This window comes from Dermacentor albipictus, chromosome 9 (genome assembly GCF_038994185.2).
Source record: "Dermacentor albipictus isolate Rhodes 1998 colony chromosome 9, USDA_Dalb.pri_finalv2, whole genome shotgun sequence".
NCBI classification, from domain to species: domain Eukaryota; kingdom Metazoa; phylum Arthropoda; class Arachnida; order Ixodida; family Ixodidae; genus Dermacentor; species Dermacentor albipictus.
In genome coordinates this window covers 26276800-26302713 of record NC_091829.1, presented here as the reverse complement: position 1 = coordinate 26302713, position 25914 = coordinate 26276800, and the positions used below count along the sequence as shown (strand labels likewise).

Sequence of the window (25914 nt, the reverse complement as noted above, 5' to 3'; positions counted from 1 at the left end):
GGCTTCGCCTGCACTATGTGTAGGCCTGTTCGTTCGTGCTTGTGTGTTTGCGCGTCGGGAACGGGCGAAGGTGGCGAGGGTGAGGAGGGTGAGAAAGAGCGCGCGTCTTGGTGGTTCCCGGTCGAAGCCTATATAGCGCACTGCGCTGGTTGAACTGAATAATGCATGACCCTTCCCGTGACAGAGTGAGACTCGCTCTTACCCATTCCTTTTCCTAGCTTGGCGGCTCTGCTTTTTGCCAGCGATTTCTTGCGTGTTTCGTCTTGTCACTAACCGCCCGGGCTACCCCCCCCTCCTCTCTCTCTCTCTCTCTCTCTCTCTCTCTCTCTCACTCACTCGTCAGTGGTTTCCCGAATTTTCAGTTAAGCGTGCGGGGACATTCGAAAGTTAGAATCCGAATCGAGCGGCTTTTTAAAGCGAAGCCACTGTATACGATCTCTTATGTGCGCATTATTAGCCAATCCTCTCGAACGGCTATGTGCCACTGTGACGCCAAAAGTACACAATACTAAAATGCGGCTAGATATGAGTCGGTACTTCTTTGTGGGCCTGCTTTCGCCGTTCTTTCGTCAGGAAGCATGATATGCGTTACCTTCGTAGTCGTAACATGGCTGCCTAGGCGTCGCAGTTGGCTGCTTTGGTGTTTGTGTTCCGGAATAGCTTACGAGCGCTGTATTGCGTAAACGTAAAAATTGCGCGTGATTAAAGTTGTGACCTTCGCGGTGATAAACATAGACAACACATTAGATTACACGCGGCCCATACAGGCTGCGTAGGATGAAAATAGACATAACCGTATTAATCGCCGTTTGTTGTAGAGCATTTAATTAACCGTGCACTAAAGATTCGCTTCACATGGATTCAAGCATATGCGTTGGATCTCGTTCATTTTTTTTATTATGTTTCCTAGTGATTTTACAGCTAGTTAACTGATCAAAAATTTTTTATCCTTAGGTTGCCTGCAGATTTGTTACATCAATTCAGGCGAAACATTTCGTGCAATGAACTATGTGCGCACTGAGGCGGCGTGTTCTTGATTTCTTTATTTGTTTGAAGGAAATATTCGGTCTTGGATTTGATATTGGAAACCACAGTTTTCTGAACAGTCCTATTTCATTCGAAAATTTCACTAATCGATGATCCGTTTCGATTTGTCTCCTCGGGCGAATTTTCGTAGACACGCCCCAACCGGCCATTAAATTAAGATTAAATTTGAAGAGTGCGAAAACTGCATAGATTACTTATAATCTAGATATATATTTATGCTCGTCTAGTGCGGTCAGTGTTTAATTACCAAAGTGTCGCTTGCGGAATGTCGCCAAGATTAGGTTGACGAAATGTGTAATCTTAAAACTGTACAGGTCGCCATCTCGAGACAATTCCTCGACTTCGTGGCGAAGCCACTGTTGTATATGTCTGACGTTCTGGTCTCATATGCATTTCTTACTGCGCTTGAATTGTTCTTTCTATATTGTATTTTTTTTACTGCAGGTCGCTAAGGGCAGCGGTGATGTAAAATCGATAAATGATTTTAAAAAATGGGAGACATCGTCAAATGTCACTGTCAGTGTCATCGTCACTGCCTTTAGCCTTGCCATCCAAGACCTTCACTGTGTCTAAATCAATGCTGACTAAAAAAAAAATATATAGCTCTTGCGCCCGTGCTGATTGCGAGGGTGCAGCGAAAGGGAGCAGTGATATCGCTACCACGCGGGAATTGACGTCCACACAGACACGCGTGTGCGGAGTGTGAATTCTGACGGGGGCAGCATTCCTGTACAGAAAACAAGTGAGACGCCCGTTGGTGGTAATTTATGTTCTATACCCGTTCGTGACAAACCGAACGTGGAACTTGTGCGCGCGACAAATTATGAGACCACCGCGACGCGGCCTGCATGAAGTGCCCCGCAGATGTTTAACGCCGATAACGCCGGCAAACTGGTGTACAAGTGCGCGTTGAATTCATGTCCGATTGCGAGAAGAGACGTGGTGATACGGGGTGATAACCCCGTATCCTTGCACGATAGCGACCTGTCCAGACTGGCAAATCCAGGCGATGTCTCCTCCATCACGGACCACCAGGCAAGGTCGTTACATCATTGTCATGTGGCAAAGTTCGCTAGGCGGAGGCCAATTCATGAAAAATTCATGGAATTCATGTTATCCGCCAGGTGGAGGCAAATTCATGAAATAGGAAAAATAACCTTGAAAACCGGCTGCAAGGGAGACCAATCGGAGCTCTTCAGATAAAAAAAAAAAACAAATTGGAGCTGCAGAGAAAGAAAATTTCGTTCCGTGGTCTTCGGATCGAACCCAGGATGCACAGTTTTCGGCGCTCTACCGCTGTGCCATGTGTCTTGCTTTTCTTTGATACGCCAAATCTAATACGACAATATTTGATTCCTACAACTGCTGAATTGTGGTTAGCTTAGTAGCTCTGTGCTGCTGCCTGGTGGATGACAAGTAAGTCTCGTATACCATCGTCATGTGGATTCAGTATAGTGCAAAATAAAGCTCGGTTAGAAGCCCTGTGACGTGTTTATGATAGTTGCAAAATTTTTTTTCCCATTACATACATGACCGTACTAAAAAAAAAACTCCAGTTCCGACGCTACTACCTCTTACGAAGATTGCGGGAAATGCGTGCATTATTCCAGGTCATCCGCCTCATTGACTTCCGAGTGCTGCAGGAAAAAAAAACATAGTCAATTAAGCGAAGCCCCTAATGCGCTCATTCAATAATTGAATAAATGTTACCATTCCTTCGATCTGAAATCGATAGTTCATAGAAAAGGGGAAGAAACTTCCTGTTGTTATCGATGTTATCTTTTATTTATTGCAATTCTTGTTATTTATTAATTGTTTCGATGGGACAAACACACTCGAGGCTTTGGATATACACGCCTAAATTTTCTTGACGACCTTTTTGAAAGGGCTACGCAGCGAAATCTTTTTGGAGCACTGCTGTCCGCCGCGTTTTTCGTGAAGGGGCCTGGCAGCTAATCTTTACATCAGAAGTGCGCATGGATATCGAAAATACTGGTCGATGTTACCCGATATCTTTTCTTCTTTTTTCTTTCCTGGGCGTTGTGTTTACGATTGTGGAGGGTTAACTCTAACTGGCAGACAAATTATGACGGAATGCGGCTGCTAGTTAGACACTAGTTAGAAAAGACAAGGTGCTGTTATTTGCTATTTAATGAAGGCAACGCTTTCCGAAGTGTTTACATAGAACAAGCAACCTCATTGCTTAATCCGGCTTGTAGAGCAGCGGCTTCCGAGCCCATCTGTCTCTTCGTTGTTTGAGTTCCCAACATCATAAAGCTTTGTTTGTTAGTGTCAACACTTATTTATACTCATAGGGTCGGAGAATAGAGGCACCATTCAAGCTTCGTCATGTCCACTGTTAACCCTCCGACCTTTGTTGCCAGTGGTGATATCACCACACCGAAGTTAATGAGGGCGTACTTACTTTGCATGCTCCGTAAGCACTAATACCATCTGCGCGTTTCTACTCACGTGTTTTTGTTCTCTGTAGGTTTGTTCGGCGCGAGTGCCCGAAGACTTTGTAAAGTGTCGTTCGTATTTAATTACTAAGCGGTACACATAAAAACACGTAATCCGGAATCTCTCGACGGTCCGGTGAGCATGGAGCAACGCCTGATGTGTTCGCTAAGATGACCGGCAAAAAAGAAAATGCGAAAATTGCGGATGAGCGCGCAACAAACAGCTAATGAGTGACGACGATTACGAGCGAATGAACTTCTGCAGGTCCTCATTATTGATACTGCGCTAACCTGCAGCACCTGCGCAAAGGATACACAGTGCTACTACACGAGAGAACTAACGTTCTCGCTGTATTGCACAAGCGTGGAGCGGTAAAAAAGAAAAGTAGTTGTGCTGTTTTCTGTTTATGCTCAGCTATGCGCACTTAAGCGATGACCTGCTTATGCTAATCCGCTAAGCAAACGGCACGAAACTACGACGCGCAAACTGCCTTTCATGCTTGCGGCGATTAAAAAAGCAAATGTGTTCAGAGTCTGCTAACGTGTGCGCCTCTGACTTTCAACGGTTGCAGTGAAGAGAATAATGAATCTCCTGAGCGAGATTTACTATGAAGTGTAATTTTCCTTGAGGCCTTCTACTGTTCTTGCGACATTTAAAGACTTTTCTTTATTTACTTACGAATACCTTTCGTGCATTAAATCAGCAAGAAAGGAAAGAGCGCCTTCTCCCGCTCCTGTCGTCTTGAACCAATTCACGTAGCAAGTACAAGAATATGTGGTCTTCCTTTCGCAGTTGCTTGAACGGAATTTCAAGCACTTGCATTCTTGGGGCAGCGTTTCCGCGCACAAGACGGTTTGATGTTCAAGGACAGACCTAGCGATATGAGCATAGTTTATGCCGATACTACAGACGATTCTAGGCTCGTGCAAGCTTTCGTTTTATTCCAAACTATCATCGCATTATACATTTACTCTATCCATGACAGCTATCATGGGGGCAAAAGGTATGCTGAATTTTTCTTTTATTATTATTTTTTTTACAAAAGTGTTTCCCTTAGATCCGTAACAAAAGATCTAGAAATTGCCAACTGAGGCATATGTATTCCCTGCATGTAGTTTCAAGAGTCGGGTAACGTTCCACAAAGTGTTTCTAGTTCAACTAGAGGTATTATATTTTCACTCAACGGTTGTACATTAAATAGCATGTTACACACAGGAAAAAATTAGGTGAAAAGAGAGGGAAGCTAGTGTGTACAGTTCTAAATCTGAATCTAAACTTGTAAGGAATATCTGCACCGACATCAGCGGCGCCAATGAATTAGACCATTGTCTTGTGGCATCGACGTTTATTCAACAGAAACGAAAAGAGCCTGCCTGCTAACGCACGGCGGTGACAGTTAGCCCTTCAGTCACGTGACCAGTGCCGACGGTTGGGGGCGCCACGATCGCGGCGGCGGGCTTCCGAAAAAAAGGCTCGCGATGCGGTGAAGACCCCCTTCGCCGAGTCTGGACGGAAGGCTCACCTCGGGCGTCCCTCCCAGCGTGCTCGGTGTCGGAGGAGGCCTGCGGCGAGGGCGTCAGGTTGTGGACGACGAACAGCGCCGTCTCCATGGTGACGTCAGTGACCACGTCACCGGTCTGGAGGTCCAGCGCGTGCGTGTCGGCGCTGGCCGAGCGCCGCCTGCGGCCGGCGCGGCTTTCGGTCGACAGGTGCTGCTGGTGCTGCATCTGTTGCTGGTCCTCCGTGCCGCCGCCGCCTGGACATTTGGGCTGTGAGGGTGAAGGAGGGAGAGAGAGACAGAGAATAACAAAATTGAGTAAAACGTAGAATGCCGCGCTGCTCCTCCGTCGTTGTTGTTTTATTGAATGACGACATCCTGGGAAGAGCGCCGAAATGGCTGCTGAGGGTCCGGTTATTGTAAACATTTAAAAAAAAAGATGTATCGTCTAAAAAGTTAGAGACAGAACGAAAGAGCGTAGGCAGGGTAGCAAGAAAGATATCGGAGGAATCAAAAACGTGACATAAATCAAACGTAGCCTACGCATAGTGAGGGGGCGATATATCGGCAACATGCAAATCGCACAATTCTAGAACATCTGTGCAGTCGTTTATAGCTGGTGTTGTTGATTCGTGTTTTCACTGCAAGATCTTCGTTGGCGACTTCACAAGGGTTTGGCGTACCTTGGATGTAGATTATTATCTGGCCTATTACTATATGCTAGAGAGAGAGAGATAGAAAGCGTCGTATAGCGAGTCGTAAAACTATCAAAATGTAGGTCTCGACAAACGAACCAGCGAGAATTAGTTTCAGAGTAGATAACGTTAACGACACGAGCGTAATTAGCGCCAGTATAGTGGAAAATTAAACGCATTGCACCATAGACCGTACTATCTCCGTCATCAGCCCACCTGGCTTTATTGTGTAGAAGGAAAAAAAGAAGGCTGGTCAACCACTGTCGATGCGAATGTAGACAACGTCGACGTACACGCGCGCGCAAGAAAAAAAAGGAAAAAAGATGAGCGAATGACAAAGTTCGACGTTAATGAAAGACGTAGAGGGTCGGGAATAAAATGTGATGTGCAACGAAGAAAATAAAGCGAGTAATAGAACAGTATGCAATAATGTAACATTCCGTCATGTTAAATTACCCTATTTTAGTGTATATAAGTAAATATACCATGTACGTCGACCTTGCCTTCTTTCTCGTCGACTTTGGTTGACACGCCTTCTTGCTTATACTCGGAATATGCGCCTTCGGGCAAATAAATACTGTCTGACTGGGTGAATGATGAATGAATAAACGAATGAATGGCTGGGGCGTTGGTTTACTGACCGATCAATCCATCGGCTAAACAATAGGACAAAAAAAAAAAGCTTAGAAGCATACTAGTGAATTTAGTTTTCAGATAAGCAAAGTCAAGACGCACCGGTGGGCAGACGTCCAGGCAGAAGGACACGGTCATCTGGAACTTGACAGTACTGTCTGACGCAAAGCGGAACGCCTGGAACGGGGCCATGAGTGACTTTGAGCCCGGAGCTCGCTCGAAGCCTTGGAATACGGCAGGCTCTACGGGGCAGCTGCAGGGGGAAAAAAAATGAAAGGAAAAACGAAATGCGTCACCGTTGAATCGAAGACACCACAACAGAGACGAGCGCAACAGACAAGCAACATATACATCGCATCCAGCCTGCATTAAAGACCTAAAGACAGGCTTTAAAGAGAGAAAGATTAGTAATGCGAACTAGCAGAGGTGCGCATGCGCACACTAGATACGTTCGCCTTGAATTGTAGAATATCGGCAAGGCGCAGTGATAATTTCAATGGTTAGGGCGGCGCTACGACCCACTTTCTGGAAATAAGGAATCTTCTAGAATACGGAGGTCCATATCGTCGTGAAGCCTTCTCCACGAGTCCTTATTTCTCGCGTTTGCCCGACCCATGTCGGCAAAACCGAGAAAGAAGGTCTAAAGGGGAAATCTTAGGTTACTTAAGCCTCATTGACACGGGCCAACTATTAACGATAAAAGAACTGACGCTTGGTTCTCAGACTATGATCGACTTCGTTCCCGCTATGATCCCGTTTGGACAAAAGTTCTAGCGGCCGTTAAACAGAGCACAACGCGTTGTTCTCAATATTACCTAGGCAAAGGCACATATATAAGCCAGATTCCCGACCAACATATATACATATCGTCCTCTAGGGAGCCTTTTAGGTCGGGCAAACTCGACAAAGAAATTCTGGTGCCTTGTGCTTCAGGAAGCGCGCTTTGGTTAAGCGCAGTGCCACGAGATGTCCCCACCATCGTTGCGGATGGTGTTCGATCGAAAGACACTCGCCGCACTTATGAGCCAAGCCTACCAATCAACAGTAGCGCCACATCCTTTGCAGAGAGAGAGAGAGAGAGAGAGAGAGAGGGCAGCACGACCAGCAGCGACAAATTTGCGTAGGTCCGCGGCGGCATTCACTACACACACCGCGCAGAAGGTCTGTCGAACAGCAAACAGCCCAGCAGGCAAAGCAAGAACTCTAATTAGTGCTAGGCTCGCGCGGGCCCACTACACCACACATAATCTACAACGATCACTCTTCATAGTCACGCGCCGTTACCAGCAGGAGGACGCTTACAAAAGAAAGAAAAAAAAAAGACACCCCGCTAGATTTCGAGCTCGCAAAGCACAGAGAATGTGAAGCTTGTTTCCCATCGACAGCACCTATAAGTGGGGAGAAGTGGTGCTTAAAACATCGCTCGGCCTCGCTCGCGTTGGGCCAAAGTTCGGCCTACGCCGTGCCGCGATGCCGCACAATTGCTGTCAACGTCACCACCAGCGCAGAAATGTACGGAAGTTACATAGACAAAAGAGGCCCTCTTCGTCGCCGCGCGATGTCACCGTAAGTTCCGCGATTTGAGTGCGGACGCCCGAAAAAAGACAAAACAAACAGCGGAGCACGTTTGCACTCATCTCCGTGTTGAAGTGCGCACGTGCAGGCATGCAGCCCCGAGAGGCTCCCCGATCTCTATGAGCGCAAAAATTGCGCGAGCGACGTCTCTCGACACGTCGGGTACGTCCAAAGCGTGTCCTCGCGACAGTAGTTCGGTGCAGTACCCGCTGCCGCTGTGTACCTGCGCAACCCAAGGCATGCTGCGCCAGATACGAAAGAAACTGCTGCAGACGCTTCACTTACTAAAACCTCGTCGCGTGAACTTGCTCGGTAGGTGTACACTACAAGCTTCTTTGCTAAGCAAGTTCGTTAACGGCGTAACATATTTAACGTCATAGCAGCTTTCGAAGCACTCGACAAGGCGCGAATGGGGCCTCGACTTTATAGCGCACAGTTAGCGAGTCCCCGACTTTTGCTGTTCTTTAAGCGACCTAAACTTAGGAAAATATTTTCCACCGAGAATCCGGATATCCTATACTGCTAGGAAATCGCATCGCAGAAAACACCGTCAGCGTGTTCAGAACGCATATTACAAACACGTTGGTGCATGTAAGTAAATTTCATTGGCCCGCCGCATTCTCATATTATTAAATAAAAAATAAAAAACGGCTCTGCCTCGACATGCTGGTGCTAGCAGCGCTACAGTGTCCGATTCGTGGGATCATTGCTGATGCTTTTTTAGCGCGAGCTCGACCTTGACACTCCAACGTGGAGGCACGCCCGGTTACGACAGCTGGTGCAACCGGCGCTCTTGAACCGCCTCGCCTGTGTTGCTCAGAAGACAACAGCGCGGTGATGAGAGGTGCAAGCAAATGAGCATTGTGACGCTGCCGAGCTGACGTCACACAGCCCCTGGATCAGTGGTGCTCGCGCGCATGTCTTGATACGAGACCGAGGATAACGTAACTATTCTGTACCATCGTTATCGCGCTTTGTGAATGGCCTGAGAAGCGCTCCGCCTGCGCTATCGCCAGGGTCAGCCGGCCGTATACATATATGAGCGTCTGATGAGATAAGAAAGGAACGGAATAGAGCGAAAGCAATCATTCTGGTGCGCCACTTTTCGCTTTGACCCACTCATTTCTCACTACTACAACAACAGTAGCGATATGTTATATATTGCTGATAGCTTCGTTACTCCAATACAGTCGACTCCCGGTAATTCGACTCTTGTAGGACTGCAAGGTTTGGTCGAATTAACAAACGGCTCCAAAATTAATTAATTCTTTTTTTATTGCTTGAAATAGTCTAATGTATATTTGTTTCTTGCTCTTAAAGCGTTAGTAAACCAACGTGAGGCGAAAAGTGCAGACATGTTTCAAAGCTCATTCAGCGTGACACAACAGGAAACAAGTGCGAAAGAATGGCTTTACGGGTGAAAGGAACATCGGCCACTAAAAGTTAAAAAAAGCTTAGATAAAACAGCTTCACGCATAAGGAAGCAGTAGCATATTCCGCTGAACTTTTTTTTTCAAGCTTTTAGTAGCTGCTACGCGCCTGGGGGGGCAAGGGCCGAATTAACTGAAGCGGCATGCTTTCCAGGTCGAAATAAACGAGTTTTCCTTGGGTAGCAGCCACGTCCAGCGAGCCGAGGAAGCCGCTTCGAGACAAAGCCTCGGAACCGCGTCCGTGATGGGGTGCCCAGACCCACTAAAAGGACGCCGGACTCGAATCTTATTGATTTGAAAATAAAGTTTACGCTCTCTCTTCTTGGGTGGCAATGTGCGTTCTTCTTTCTTTTTTTTCGGACGCTTACCTTTTGTCAAAGTTGGGCTGAAAGTCGGATTAACCAAAGGTCTGGCTAACGGTAATCGACTGTGTATTGAGCTTGCATTTGGATGGCTTGTGGGAAATCGATACTGTTGTGTCTGCAACAATCAGGGCAGCCACTATGACGACGCAAGATAAATGACGCGAGATAAATTTATATTGTTTGGCTGAAGAGAGCAAGAAAGGATAAAAAGTTATGCAATTGATAAAGAGTGGGCTAATTCCAGGCCGAGTGAAGCGTGGTTGCTCAACACAGCTTTCAGCGAAACAGTCATTGTCAACTTTGCGTCGCATAAAACTTGGTGTTTGATAGCAGTCTACGACATGTAGTTATAAGCCGTCGTCATCGTCGCCGTACTTCTTGGTGCAGTGAATGACCTAAGAAGGCCAAAGCTGTCTAAGCATCTGTCTTTCTTCATTGCTAACATCTCTTTGCTATTGGCACTGACATTATGATTGGCGTAGCCTACCGTGTGTGCAAGTTACGATCAGCGGGCGAAGAAGAATCAGTGTTCAATCTCATGATCTTGCCTTTCGCCAAAGGGAGGGTCGTTTTCTGGTCGCACGGAAACGTGAATTGAAAGAATTCGCCGAAGTCAGCCCGTCTTCTCTAGTATTTACTCTTTGGCTAAGCCGTGTTGAGACTCGGGGTAGCGTTTAGGCAAGCAATCCCTTCGTGCCATATGGATGAGTACGTCCGGGAGTAGGAGCGAAAAAAAAAAGTGTATTTTACTTTATATACATATTGAAACAAGTCGTCAGGTTGTAGTCAGACCTCACACATGTCTGCAGACGTCAGGACACCTCGGCACCCCGCACCCCTTTATGAAACCTTCTTCTTCCCTAGTTCTCCACACATGGGAATCCGATAATCTTCTTCCGGCCAATAAAGAGGCGCCGTACACTTCACAGAACTCCGCCTCTGATGTGCAACCTTCGTAGCAAGGACGAGGCAATCTGGAAACAGATTTCGTTCGCGCTTCTTCCACGAAACACGCAGACGACATTACACTCTGGGCAGATGCAAGGTCTCCAGGCGACATCGAATACGCAATACAACAAGCGATCAACGTCGTTCACTCCCTTCTCAAACAAATTGGTCTTTCCATCTCACCGGAAAAATCAGAATATATCGTAGTTACGAACCGAAGAGGTCACTCAGCAAACCACTACCACATCCTCATCCATCTCTGATTTGAAAATAAACCAATTCCAAGACCCAACACAATTACAGTCACGCTCGTTACCGCCTGCACGGAGGGCAGCGAACGCGGCCGTTTCTAAGTATGACGCTTGTTTGGCCGTCACAGAGGGGGTCGTCGGGCGTGCTTTCGCCGTCTGAGCAGCGCCGCTGCCTTGTGGGGAAACACCCAAAGAATGCGCATCGCCTACTGGGACGCCTGCTGTCCCGTCACAGTCGGTGTCGGGCACTCCTGTCGCCGTCCGGACGCTGGTGAATGGGGCTGCTTCGGGTGAAGCACGCAAAGAATGCGGACTGCCGATTTGGGGCGCAACACCCGATATATGATGAGAGAATATGGGCTTCTGCAGTGCTCGTTTACCCACGAACGCGAATTAACTTTTTGTCATACCAGTGTCACGTTTAGCTTCACTCACACAAACGAGGAGAACGCCGCCCACCGAACCGAGGACAGTTGCTAAGTCGACGCTTCTCCGGCGAGGAATTGTAAATTACTCGCCGAAGGAGCAACCCAGCAATATAAATTACTTTATATTTCCGTTTCGTACCACCTCACTTCGCTCCCCTTGGATGGGCATCGAGACACGACGCAGGGAAACCGAGAACGCGGCCGCCGTTTGCTGCTGGCGCTCAACACGATGCTACCGGCTCCAAAAAAGCACAGCTTCCTTTATCAAGCGCACGCTGCTGCGCACGACACTTTGGGCTACGTCTTCTACTAGACGATGATTGCCCCCCTCTTCCCAGGCGGTGAGTGCCACGGGCTATAGGCCCAGAACTCGCGCGGATAAATACAAAGAAGCATTCTGCGCACGATCGTCTTTCCTCGACGCGCGGCCCGGCCTCTCGCAGCACGTCATCACCGACGCGGCGAGCGGCAGGCAAACACCGTACAGGAATCCGGGCAAAACAAACATTGCGACCGCCAGGCACTGCGTAGTGCACCACGAACGGGGCGAAGTGGGGCACGTTTTGCATGCGCGCCCCGGAGCTGGAACACGACGGGGAAGAGGTTAAACTCCCCCTTGACGGATCCCTGACAAGCGCAACGTCATCACGTGACAGCGACCAGGGCGCGCACGAGAAGTACACGATGAGCGCGTTATTAATACCGGCGGGGGCACGGAGAGGGATATAATATACGAGGCTGCCTAGCCGCTTCGAAGCGGCGGGCGGAGAGGCAGCGTGGCCTGCGGCGGTGCCTGGCTGTACGCCGGCCGTGACAGGATAGCAAACCCCCCCCCCCCCTCCCCCTCCTCATCCTTTCTTCTTGCTCCATACGGCTCCCGTCGCTGAAGAGAGCACGCTGCGAACGCGAGCGTCGGCTCTCACGTCGCTCCCGGGCACACGACTGGGGAGAGCAAAGAGAGAACCGCTCGAACGCCACGTGCCGACAGCGATGAGAGAGAGAGAGAGAGAGAGGTGGTAGAGAGAGAGAGGAAGAGACGACATGGCACGGCGTAAAGGGATTCGATGTTCAGCCCTGCCCCGAATTCCGAGCATTCCCGCAGGCATCGCGAACGCCAAGACGGGGCGGGGAGCCAGGCAGGCCCGTGCGCCGATTGTAACGTTCTCCGTTCTTGTCGTTTTTTGAGAGTGTTTCTTATAATCTCCTCTTTTTCTCACCGCCAGGGGTCGCCAGCTTGGAGTGCACCGGATGTTCTTCCCCCCCCCCTTTTCCCTTTCCCTCTTCCCTGGAGCATCGTCGTCCTCACTGGCGTGCTGGCTGGTTGCTGCTTTCGACGGTCCTTGCGCGGTGCGCCCGCATGATCCGCAATTAGGTCATCTTTACGCGAGCGGCTCTCGGGCCCATCTTGTGCCCGACGCCAACGCGCGCGAGCGAGCCTGCCATTATTAGACAGTTTTAGTATAGCGTACGCTAAAAAATAGCGGGTCGTCACTGCGCATGCGCTGAGCGCTAAACGAAATAGCGGGTATACCGGGCGTACGCAACGCAAACGAGTTAGCGTTTTTGCGTGGTTTGCGGAGTTTGCGGGAAACATGGCGGCGGTCCCGGCTGCCCGCTTCGAATTGAATTTGGCGTTTCTTTTGTAAAATGCACGTCGTTCGTAGCAAAGGACTGTGTAAACGGCGTTCGCTTAGTCTCAGGCCGCTTCGACGACAGAGTATTATGGATAACCTCGTGGTGTTTTCGAGATCGCTTCTCGTTTCGAACGAGTCGAAGCCTAACGAAACAAACGTTCGAGATGTCAGCGCCACCTATCGCTACAGCCCCGCAATAGTCGCAACGACGGCATATGGCCTCTGAGATCCGAAGATATCGCCGGCCAACTAAAATTGTAGAAAACGTGCGCTGCTTAGCGTGCGCTATATTATAGCGTATAGCGTACGCTATAGTTGCGTACGCTAAACTAAAACTGCTTATTAAAGCGAGCTGGCGCCGGTATTCGGTGTCCTTCTTTAAAGCCTTCCAGCCCAGCAACGCGAGTAGCGGCAGCAGCATCACGTCGCGATGTGAGGCAGGCTTCCTGCTTAAGCGCTGCTTATGCTCTCTCACTATCATTGACGCTGTTCATTGCATAGCAGAAGCTTTGTGACAATTAGAATTCTTCTCTCCTCCCCATCTTTCATCCCCCCTCCCGCTCCCATGTGTAGCGTAGCAAACCGGTTAAGCTAAACTGGTTAACCTCCCTGCCTTTCCTTCTCCACTTTTTCCTTCCTTCCTTCCTTTCCTCCTTCCTTCCTTCGTTCCTTCCTTCCTTCCTTCCTTCCTTCCTTCCTTCCTTCCTTCCTTCCTGACACGCAATTTGGAAAGGATGTGAATCGTTACGTCTTAAAGGAGCACCACCTCTCGTAGAGGGACATAAAGAGCCTCGCTAAATCAATTTAGACTATGAAGTATTCTTTCTCAACTCTGTTTTCGTCAGTTTCACGGTGATATAGTACAAGGGAAGTTGGCCGAAGTTACGTATTTCTCAATTTGTTGCCAAAACCGCATGGTCTACGCGTCACTGTGACGCTACGAATCCAAAGTGCTGTTTTCTTTTTCGTTTTTCTTTCTTTTTCTTTTTGTACTTGTATCTCCCTTACCCGCCCAGTTTAGGGTAGCAAACACGGACGTTCATCTGGTTGACCTCTCTGCCTTTGCTCTCCCTCCTTATCTCCATATTTGTCTTGTAATGTAATCAGTTTTTACTGATAACAAATATATAACTACGCCCGATTAGACGCCGTCGAAATCATTGGTTGTCACCACGAACCGGTGCAGAAACTTCAAGGTTGCGTTACCGTACGTCTGTCATTCCTGCCTCATTTCTTCCCTAACCGAAAAACCCTCCTATTATGATGAGAAGTGTTTTACATGGTACTGTAGCACCAAAACACTGCTCGACATAATTTTTTTTCTAGTCTCCTTTTAACGTCTGAGAACGTACAGTCGTGGCGCTTGCAGGCGTTCCACTGTTCTCGCTACGGGGATCCGTAATTTACATGCGAATAAAAATAATTAAGCACGCAGATTCGCCTAGCGATTATTACTCGCTACATTGCATATTAATACACAAAAACAAAACATAGTGCGCAATGATTTGCACTTTTTTCTAGACGTCGTGCTCAACCGTGCTGCTAGAATACCGAAATTTTCGCTGTTACTGTGGTCCATAAATTATTGCTCGCGCGATGGCACGCCCACCCAACCAAAGAAAGAAATATTGCGCAGAAAAACCATCGACAATTATTGCCAATGTAAGGGAAGAGCCCGAAAGAACCAACGAAAGAGAGATTGAGAGAAAGAATGAGCAAGACAGCTAGCGAACGGACGTTTTCCTTGCTGAATCCGAACAACCGCAAAACCGGCCGAAAGAGCTAGCTATTCGCGTTAAGAAAAAAATAATCACCAACAGGACAACACGACGGCAAACTGCAGTGGACGAGAAACAATGAATAAGTGTCATATTCTGCCGACCAGTAAAGTCATCAACGCTCCGCTACGTCAATTACACCGCGTGTATGCGCAGAATTGAAAACAAAGAGCAAGGATGTTTCGCTGTCAGGCAGAACCGGACCAGTGAGGCTCACACAGCGACAAGCAAAATGTAGTAAGCCGCTCCGCTTCGCGTTCTGGCGCGATCTCGCCTTTCTCGCTCTTTTCGACGTTGCCACGAGCCATCGACTGGCATATTTTGCACGCTACCGTTGTAGCGCTTGCTTCGTAGTGCTTCTCCCTACCGCTCTTTCTGTGACGGCCCTTTCTCGAATTAGGCTAGCAGCAATTAATGCCCCTGAGCACTCTGCTGTGCCACTACGCAAGCCTGTATTGCGCTGAGCCCTCTTGTACGTTAATTGGCCCAGCCGGCTTATACCGCGTTACTTTCTTTCCTTTCCTTCTTTTCGCGTGTTCCGAAAGTGTTTATCAACCTTTGACTAACTATCTGAAGGCACGTGATCGTAAATTAATTCTTGTAAGCACTAATAATATTATCTGGCTCGTTGATAGTATGCACGCTGCGTTGTTTCTGTCCTCTACGGTATTACTGATCTCCGAATTGTACGCGGTCACGCCATCCCTTTGATAATCATTGCGGCGTCACTAAGACGCGGCATAAATTGCCGTGCTCTACAGCAACGCTATAAGCAACGGTGAAAATATCCGGCTCGAAATTTGTTATTTTCGCAGGAACACGATATCTGTCACAAGTGGCGGTTGTGGGCAAAGCTTTGTTTTATAGTGAACAGCACTCTTGACATTGCAAGACCAGCTTCTTTCCGGCAACGAATCTACACAAAAATTTGGGCCGATTCCGAAGAGTCTGAAAATGGTATCCGTCACCGCGGGTATGTGGCACAGGGCATACGCTGCTCTTCAGTGAACCCCCTTGAGGCCAACTTTCGTATTTGGCACTTGGTTTGTGTCACTGATGCCTCTGGGCGTGTGCTACTTTTCAATGAACGTTCTTTACGCCAGCTTCGGCCACTATGTATGTAACCACTGGGTAAGCGCGGATTTCACGGCGGTGCCGCCAGATGGCGCCGCGTTTCCAGAGGGAAGCGCGTGAGAGAAGGCCGGCGCGCTTTGTAAATGTCGCGTTTCGGCCGTTCGAATACTACTTGGATAGTCAACGTGGATGGGTTCTCCCTAAATTTTTTCGCCTTTCCATATCGCGAGGGTGAAGTTGAGAACTCAAGGACGTGACCTAACAGCGCATCACACTGTTAGGCCACGTGGTGGCATAACAGAAAGGAAGCATGCAACGAATAACAGTTTTGACGTAGATTACTCCAGATTTACTCAGTGACGCTTCCTTTGTAGCAATTGCTGCGAACGGGTGGATGTCTCATTTTCCCTTCAATAACAGTTTTGATGTTTGTAAGCTGCTGTTGCAGTGATGGATGATTCTGACATTCCTGTCTAATCGTCCGATTATGATCCGATTCTGATACGATTCTACTCTAAACTGGGGTTTTGCACGAAAAGAATTTCAGCCATTCGCCGGTGGTTCTGTGCGGCTTCCGGAATGACACGAGTAATATCAAATGTGAAGCCACGGGATGTGGAGCCCTATGTGCTGAAGTGCACGCATCACGCGCGGCTCCATGCTTCGATTTTGTGCTCTTTCTGTAATTTTTTTTTACTATGCACCAAACCTTTCAAATAAAACAGACGGCCTTACCCTTTGTCGTCCAGGAGCAGGATGGTTTCCGACCCTTCGCCGCTGCGGGCTGTCAGAGAGCTCCCGAAGATCCCAAACACGGCTGGGATAAAAAGAAAGAAAATACTATGAGGACGTGGTCGGGGATAGAAAGAAAGTTTGTGGTCTCTCAGCAATGCCATCGTCACTTGGAAACGTAAAGAGCGGCGTACGTGGCCACCCCAGCACACAGGCAGTAATGGAATAAAAAAAGAATGAGCGAGACGATCTACGGACAGTACAGTACATACAAGAAAAAAATATTGTAATAAGTTGGAGTAGTATAGTAAATGATGCCATTCGATCGGAGACAGTCGATGCTTATAGAAGCGCCGTGCGAAAGTACACAGGTTGGCAGGTACGGTAATAATTTAATTCCCGTTGTGTGCACATTACCTGTTACATACTTTCTCTTCTATACATAGTGTTTGCCTAAGTATGTAAACAGTACAAATTCACTTCTTCATGAGCCAACAAGCTGTGCCAGTGCCGTGTTGGGCGGAGCAAGCTAATTCATTATTTATGCCAATTAAATACGGGGGAGGAAAGGAGGGGGGGGGGGGTGTTGTACAGATGGCTCGACCTGAGGTGCATTCCTCTAGCCAGGTACATGACGACGAGGACAAAGGGTAGAGGGGAAGCACACACGATCCTAACGGTCTAAAAAAAAAAATTCGCAGTGTCCAAACCCGCAATACCAGTCAAATAAGGCATGGATGGCCTGGAAACTAGACTTAGAGTCCCTGCAGAGGGCTCAACATAAAACCAGTGACGCTTCTGTGCAACTTAGCCGTTGTATGGTTGCGCTGTTATTTCAACAAAACCACTTGTCGAGACGTTTATTCCTGTTTGCATCAAAAGTTCTAAACTAATTCCGAGCACGGAGTTAAGGATAAGATATGGGACATGATAAGGGCACAGGAACTCGCCGTCGTCAGACTTAATCCGCAACCCTCCATAGTGGCGCCTTTCAGAACCACCATCATCATCATCAGCCTGGTTACGCCCACTGCAGGGCAAAGGCCTCTCCCATACTTCTCCAACAACCCCGGTCATGTACTAATTGTGGCCATGCCGTGCCTGCAAACTTCTTAATCTCATCCGCCCACTTAACTTTCTGCCGCCCCCTGCTACGCTTCCCTTCCCTTGGGATCCAGTCCGTAACCCTTAATGACCATCGGTTATCTTCCCTCCTCATTACATGTCCTGCCCATGCCCATTTCTTTTTCTTGATTTCAACTAAGATGTTTCAACTAAGGCCTCTCAAAACCGCCTTCTGTCAAATCAGGACAGTACATCAAATTGACCAAAGTATTTGTAAATCAAATCAATAGGATCCACTTTTCAGGCAATCGCATGTGCCGGTGCCGTGTGAGTGCAGGAATGTATTGAAGAACGTGCAGATATAGAAGAATATAATTAAACTGCGAACTTGTGCCGATGCTTTCATTCGCAACGCTCGGCACTTCTTACAGTCAATTGCGCGCTGCACTGAACTAACCGGCAGACCACTATTTCTAAACGCGACAGACCACGAAAAGTATTTTAGAAAGTGTAAGTATCGCCCGGTAAAAAGAAGCAACGAAAATGCGCACCGCGTTGGGGGATTTGCCTCGCATATTTTCATAACGGACCAGCGAACTGTGGTCCTCCGGGGACGAAACCACGCGCCATCTGCGCCAACAGGGACCTCCTGTTCTTTCTTTCTTTCTTTCTTTCTTTCTTTGCTTTTTTTCTTAGCTTTTTTCAATTCTTGCCTCGCTTCGTGCAGCGCGCGCGAGAAAGACGCTTGTGCAAAGAATTTATCGTTCTTGCCTCGACTGCCCAGCGCGCGCAAATGTTTTGCATATCTCGGTTTTCCACGCGGGTTGGCCAGGCGGAATTTGATTTCGCGCCGCGGATGAGGATATCCAGCACCCAAAGCAGCTTGCCAGATTTACTCCCTGCTTTCTCCTATTTGCTTTCGTTCCCGTGGGTAGAAAAAGAAAAAGAAAAACGAACGTAGATAAATATACGCGCACAGTGCTCCGCTCTTGCGTGTCTCCGGCTTGCTTCCTGCCGTTGTTCAAGCAGGGCTAAAATGATTCTGGCCAGGATTCGCAGGACTGACGCGTTTGATTTATTTTTTATCTGTTTTCTTCTTCTTTTCTGCTTTCTTGCCGCTGTAATAAGCAACGCTGCGGTTTGTCGTATTCTTCAAGCAATTCTACGAGCACTCAAGTTCAATAAGTGTCGACGGCTTATCTTTACTCGAGACGGGGAAATAAATGTAAGGCAACCGAAACAGTCGATCGGATCTCGGCAGAGGAAATTTGCGCTTTCAAGCAATTGTCGTTCTCTTTTATACGAGTTCTGCGGTCCACTAACGGCTGAAACGTTCTGTTGCTCAACACGATGTCGCGGGTTCGGCTGCCATTGGCAGCGGCCGCATTCTGATAGGGGCGTAATCCAAAAATGCTCGTTCGATACGTTATCACCCACGAAGCAAATGTTTTTCTTTTGATATTTTTCTTCTTTCCTTCTTTCTCTTTTTTGCCGCTCGTACATGATTAACCAGAAAAATTCGCAATTGGTCTTCGTCGGGGCAAGAACTGATCACCCCCTACTTCTTGTAAAAGCTGAGCAGCCACCCCGTTCCCTCGCTGCCCACATATTTTCCCCTGCCATTGGGACAGAGGAACAGTGGGCGATATTAACACTGACATGGAAAGCAGATGTTGCCAAATTTAAGTACCTTTTTAGGTAAATTTCAATTATCGAACACTTTGGAGCAATGGGAGGCACAACTCGCCAGCTCTAACTCGGAGGTGCAGCTACCGCTCTTGGATCACGTCAGGCAGGCGGCAACAGCCACTGGAGCCCTGGACTTGGGGCCCCACCCATCGACCTCGTAACCTTTCATCCCAACCCCTTTAAACAAAGTTATTCCTTCCTTCCTTCCTTCCTTCCTTCCTTCCTTCCTTCCTTCCTTCCTTCCTTCCTTCCTTCCTTCCTTCCTTCCTTCCTTCCTTCCTTCCTATCCTACCTAAGAACATAAAGCACGTGTTATATACCAGCTGCCGCATCACACGCTCGAAGTATTCGTCCGCGCGTTCGTTCGTTCAATCGTTGAATCCTTGGCCGGTGCTATTAACCGAGCATTCTAGAGTGTTTTGCAAAAGGCTGAGCGCGCGCAAATGAACTTTTTTTTTAAATTTTTTTACTCACATTCGTCCTCCATGTCGACCTTGAGGTAGAGCGGATCGCCGAGGTCGACTCCTGCGACCTCGTCTCCGGACGCGTTCACGACTCTCAGTCGAACGGGAGGCGTGGGGGCCAGTCCCGTGATGACTTGCGTCAGGCTTTGCAGATCCCTGCGCGACAGGAAACGAGTGAAGGCGCGGGGCTCGTTGCAATTAAGGAACGCAGCAAAAGTCCAGGTACCTGCTTGCAAAGATACGTGCACTACCAGCGAAACGAGACAAGAACCCAACATGCTATAGGTGAGCGTAAACTTGTATGCAGTGTGCTCGTAGAAGCGAGAGTGATGCCAAGCTATTGGTGAAATTTCTGCCAGTTGCGCGAAGAGAGAGAGTGAGTGCTATTTATTTATGAAATCGCAGAGAGAGAGAGAGAGAGAAACGAAGAGGGAAAGGTAGGGAGGTTAACCAAGGACGTGCCCGGTTGGCTACCCTACACTTGGGAAGGGGCCGGGAAAAGGGAAATCGCAGAGAGGCTGACTTGAGGTTGGCTCCTCTAGTCTGGTCTCTGCAGCAGGATAAAGGGAAGGGGGAGAACGGCAGAAGCTGCCTTATTCCCTGTGTAGAAGCAAGTAGAACTGAGGTTGAACAGCGCGAATATAAGAAGGACGCGAAGAAACAAATACCGCAGACCGGCTGCACTTGTCTGTGGTATTGTGGTAGAACAGCACTCGTCTGTGGTATTTGTTACTCGGTGTCCTTGTTTTATTCGCGCTGAATAACCTCAGTTCTAAATATGAACCAACTAGCCCTCATCAAAATATTAGTATTCTCTGTGTTTCGTAAATCCACAATCGACGGCTTCCTAAAGACGTGCTATTAGGACATTGGCCAGATTCTAGGTCCAGTTGCAGAGCAGTTCGTGAAGTTCTTAGATGGCTACACAGCACTGGGCTGGAGTCGCGGCAGCGAAATGACCACTTGAAACTATTTAATTTTTTCATGACCTCCCAAGCGCGGTAATTATTTGCAAAATGAATATGATAAAAACTCAATAAACCCGCATGTTCATTGTTTTTCCCCTGTAGATAATGGCTTGGCTTATTCTCAGTAATAATAATAATAATAACCGGCATCGCTAAAGCGACACTATTCCACCCTATCACGCGCTGCACCGCTTTGACACCTAGCGAGAGTAGCGCAAATCGCACTCAAGTAAGCGTGAGCCTCAGAGTTACTCGGTATGAAACGCGTTGCTGGACCGTAGATTTCGGAGATGGCATTTTAGCTGGCTAAACGGATGTGTCCGGCGCGTTACGAAATGCGGAATTAGCTGCACAGGTTAGCCAGCCTTCACGCAGCAAACTGTAGTTTGGTTCGCGGCCGGGGAGATAATTCCTTCATTTTGCACAGCTGATATTTCGCACCTAGGTTTAGAAAAAAGAAAAAGAACGAAACGACAGGGGCATGTCCTGTCGCTTATATAGGCAAATTGAGTTTGAATGAAGCAATGCTTTGACACTATAGGAACTTTCGGAGTGCCTTCGCAATTCTGCCACAATATCAACAAAATGTCAAGCACAATATATTCGGCAAAAACGATACGGAATATCAAGCCAATCGCACGACACAAGTGCTGCGGCAGGAACGTTACGCAGATCCGCATCGTGTGACACACTTCGTGCCTTTCGCGTAAAGCGGCGAAGGCGCCATTTCGAACGACGAGATTCCACGCTTCTTTCCGCGGAACGCGGGATTGCGGCTTTGACTGTCCACCGGCGTCACGCCAGGTCATGCTGAGCTAGCACACTATACATTGCTTCCACCTTCCACTCATCAAACGGCAGAGCACCCAATAAAGTTTTGTTGTGTTAGCTCCGCTGGTCAACGACATAAAGGCCTTGCGCGACAGCTGACGCCCGCTTGCACCGAATAGCAGGTGTCCGCATGGCTACTACCGACGCCTACAACCCCTCCCACACCCCCACCCCTCTCAAGCGCACATTTCCCTCTTTTTCGGCGTCAAGCCCCCTCACTGAGACACGGCTGAATGAGCCTTCCTACGCAATAAATGGGCTCGACGCGCAGGAGGCCTGCAATAATAAGACTCGCGGGAACAGCGCGAATACATAGCCAAACGAAGGCAACAACGGAAGCGCAGAAAACGTCGTATACAATCTGCCACCAGGCGAAGCGACACACGCCGGTCGGGCTCCTCTCTGACGGCTGCACTGCATCGCGCGTAAGGAATGCAGCAAACACAACCGAAAGGAGCAAAGTGCATCAAGGACGACGTATGGGCGCTCAACGTAGCGAAAGCGGGACCCGCAGCGAACCGGGCAGACCCGGAGGGCCATATATGAGCGTCGCCTCCACAGCGTTGCGGCGTTGGCTTTGCCGCCGTACAGAGCGGCAGCCGCCGGCATCCGCCATGCCCGTTGCTTTTAGCTGCCCTCTCCTCCTTTCTCTTTTACCCCCCCCCCCCCCCTTCTCGCTTCCCTCCTCTTCATGGTACGCAAAGGAACGTTGCCGCCGCTGTAATAATCGCTTCTAGCGCTCCCGCCTGTCCCAAGCGTTGCCGCTGTGGGGGCAGACCTGGGCGAAACGCGAAAGCGAGCGCATAGTATATATACGACGACACGCCCGGAACGGGCGACGGCTTGGATCCGGGGCCAACACTGTCATTAGCCACGTCCATCATCCGGTCCCCCTTCTCTCTTGTTCCCGCGTTGGTGTACTTTACGTTCCATTTTCTTTCGCTTTCGAACTCTCGATGGTTGTGTGCGAAAGTGTTGCTGCTCCCCCTGCCCTGCGGTGGTCCGGCGTTTCGTTTCAGCGCGGTGGATGCGGGATCCGGACTCGACTCCTCCTGCGAGCGAGCGCCCTAAGCGGCTCGCGTAAACAGAGGTTTTCACGAAACATACTCGGTGCAACTTACTATTACGAACGTACAGGCTTCTTCTACGCGTGCAAGCGAGTATCACTGGCAGGCAGGCAGGTCATAACTAAGCGACAACGTAAACCTTTCACTCCGTGTCTCGTTACTCGTAGACTGGAAAACGCTGTTCGACGACTGCATCGCAACTGCACATGCTGGACGTCGAGCGCTTCAAACCGGCGAAAGGCGCTGCTTCTTGGAAACTCTTTTTTGCCCCAAATGGCGCAAAATAAGCTTGCAAACCAGCGGTGGCCGATGGTCGGTCTAATTAGGATGCGTGTTCTCGTGATTAGAGTATGTCGTGGATATCTCTTAGCGTGCGTTAACGACTTCGTCACCTCGTCGGTCTTATCCCTTCATTTTTTTACGGCCTCCAGCGTTCGAAAGCGAAACGAAGGCCTTCATAAAGCGGTAGTAAATAAAGAAAATAGTTCTCCCTGATCCCTCTTTTTATTAGGCATGCGTAACTTACACATTTTCTCATAAGAAGTTGCAATTGCTAGTTTGCGCTGCAAGCTATTCAGCTCCTTAATGCGAAAAAAAAAAAAGATCAACGCGCGCACCAATCGCATGGCGCGTTCTAAGGTGAAGCAGCAAGTGTCTTGCGCAAGTTCCGACACGCTCAGCCGGAGCGCAGTTCGCGCTGGAGGCCTTGGAAGCCATACATCGCGCAATTCGTAGTCAATAACAATTTATCTTTTAGTAAAGAAAGCAATGAATGGGGTTAGTTGGTCGACGTTCATGATTATAGAGAGAAAGAGAGAGAGAGAGAAGTCGTTCTTGTAGGGAAAGGAGGAAAGACTGGTATTATCTTCTGCAAACCTTGCGGGAGCACGGCTCAGCGCCAGCGGGGGGAAGGGGATAGCAGGAGGGAGAAAGGTAGAGAGTCGCCACGGCAGCAGCGGAGCAGCCCGGCCTGGAAGGCCCACTGGCTTCGACCGGAGGAGTGGACGTTCATGATTCTATTGCGCTTAGTGTTACAATGACGAACGTGAAGGACAGGACGCGGACGTACGTAGCGCAAACTATCAACTGTTTAATACTGTTATAGGACGGGCTTATATACAAGGAGATATCTACACAAGGAGATTTATCTATAGCGCGACATATACCTCCGATGTACGCCTCGCTAATGAGCTACAGCCGTACGACGGAAATGCATTCGCGTTACGGCGACAGTGCTTCCCTCTACGAAACAGCCCGGAAGCCCGTCAGTGTTCTCACGCACCGGCGCACCTACACATTCGAAACGACTGTCAAAACCCCGCTACTTCTCTTGCACTCGGGCCCGCATCTCGGAGACGAGACGCGGCTGAGAGACGCGCCACGTCAGCCCATCTCTGGGAACGGCAAGGACGACGTCGCCGTCTTTTCTTCCCAGCGCCGCAGGGGCCGTTTCCTTTTCTTTCCAGGTTATTAGGTGCACGCCGAAGGCGCACCTGAATGGGGATGACGGGCCCCGAACGCGTCCCCTCCTCCCTGACGGTCTCCCCGCCGCGTACTGCCGCTCGTGACTCGTAGAAAGGGGAGTGTTATACGTTCTCCCGCTTGGCCTCCCTTCGCCGGCTCCTGCTAATGCCACTTAGGGCGCCCGCGAAAGAAAAACCTTAACGTATCTCATTAGTCGCCGCTGCTTGCTTCGCCGCCCCCCTGCTTTCTATTATAATCTCTGTCGCACTCAAGGGCTCTTCAGTATGGTAATTAGCTCGCCGGCTGCAGATTATTCCGAAGTCCGCTTGATATACCACCCTTCCCCTTCCCCTTTCAGCTTCACTACCTTACGTCCCTTTTTCCGTCGGCGTGTGTGTGTGTGTGTGTGCGTGCGTGCGTGCGTGTGTGTGTGTGCGTGCGTGCGTGCGTGCGTGTGTGTGTGTGTGTGTGTGTGTGTGTGTGTGTGTGTGTGTGTGTGTGTGTGTGTGTGTGTGTGTGTGTGTGTGTGTGTGCGCGCGCCAGCGTATGCTACTGTCAAGATTCCCATATTTCACTTATATGTTTCCTTATTCCTGAAAGGAGGGCGAGGATAAATTTGATTCCTCGCCGCCTACGCAATGAGCAGTTCCCGAGTATGTGCTCTCACACGATTCGTTTCTCGAGTTTACGCTGGACACCCGTCTGCACACGTTAGCTTTCCCGCTGCTTTCCTCGCACCACATTCGGTGTTACGGACGCGTCCCTTCTCGCGACTTCGGTCTCAACAGCCAGGTGCACACAATGATTGGTGAAGCACAACAGTCCGCAGAACTTGCAGCTTAAAGCAACAGTACTTAACAGGAAATTAACATTACCGTTGAAGTAATCAAATAAAGTGAGAACGCATGAAAAAAAAAGAAAGAAAGAGAGGCATGTCTAACGGCGTCCCCTATACTAAAGCTCAACGTATTGCAGGCAACATGCAGGTGATCCCGTGAAGTAAACGGAGCACGTCTCGCATTAATCGCTGCGCCGCCTTGTGCAATTATGGTCTACTTGGTTTAGACGGACGCTGGCCTCCTCCCGTTTAATTGATTTCTCGCAGTTTCTGGTTAACGTCACTGCCTTCTCTCTTTATTTCCTCCTCCTCCTCGCAGTTTCTACTGATTTCGGTAGACAATGAACGTTTTTGATCCAGAGTCCTAGATGGTTTGCCTGCCTATACTCAACGAATTAACCGCGCCTCACAGGACAGAAATATTTCGATTGCATACAAGCACGCTGTAGAAAAAAAAGAACATATATCAATCTCTTAATATTCTCAAATTCATGTCTCCAGCGAATGACAGAGCGGTGCACTGAGACTATTGTCATATGGAAAACAACAGGAAAGTGTTTTTTTTTAATTCTTATTAGCTGTGTTTAGGGACAGGCTGGTGCGTAAAGCTTTACTGACATGATAATTATGCTCAAAACGTTGCCCATTAACATAATAATGCAATGACGTCGTTTTCTTGTTGTTCAAGTACACGAAATATAAATGTTCGTAGAGTGTAAATAAAGGTCCGCGTTGAAGTGCCACATTCAAGCGTTCTCTCTCACGCATATCGCGTACCACATTACGCATAATCGCAAAGGGCGCCGCTCGTGCCGTCTCGTTCCGATTTCTTATTCAACAATCTTCGCGATGACAAATGTGCCTCCAGCTGGTTCCGTCTCGCCTTTCTTGCTTCATTCCGCTCGCTCGGCTGTTCCAACTACGCGGGAATGCCGGTCCAGATTGGAAGCGCGCGCGGAGCTTGTTACGACGGCACGACA

The 25914-nt window shown here is 48.9% G+C and overlaps 2 protein-coding genes across 4 annotated transcripts in view; one reads left to right on the top strand and one right to left on the bottom strand.

The window, feature by feature from the left end:
* Positions 1-9643, top strand: part of LOC135901907 (uncharacterized) — a 368968-nt gene extending 359325 nt beyond the window's left edge. The window contains exon 16 of one of the 2 annotated variants that reach the window (XM_065431728.2): positions 9493-9643. In XM_065431728.2, the coding sequence (XP_065287800.1) occupies positions 9493-9502 (10 nt within the window). In that variant the 3' untranslated portion in view covers positions 9503-9643. Of the gene's footprint in view, positions 1-4863; positions 5052-9492 lie in introns of those variants that run through there. The other variant, XM_065431725.2, reaches the window with a different exon arrangement.
* The window catches only part of LOC135901905 (uncharacterized), a 261657-nt gene that overhangs the window by 9476 nt on the left and 226267 nt on the right, over positions 1-25914 (bottom strand). For both annotated transcript variants that reach the window (XM_065431720.1, XM_065431722.1), the window contains 4 exons: positions 19777-19922; positions 16552-16633; positions 6436-6586; positions 5030-5276 (listed from right to left, as the gene is read on the bottom strand). In XM_065431720.1, coding sequence (XP_065287792.1) covers positions 5030-5276; positions 6436-6586; positions 16552-16633; positions 19777-19922 — 626 coding nt within the window. The remainder of the gene's footprint in view (positions 1-5029; positions 5277-6435; positions 6587-16551; positions 16634-19776; positions 19923-25914) is intronic.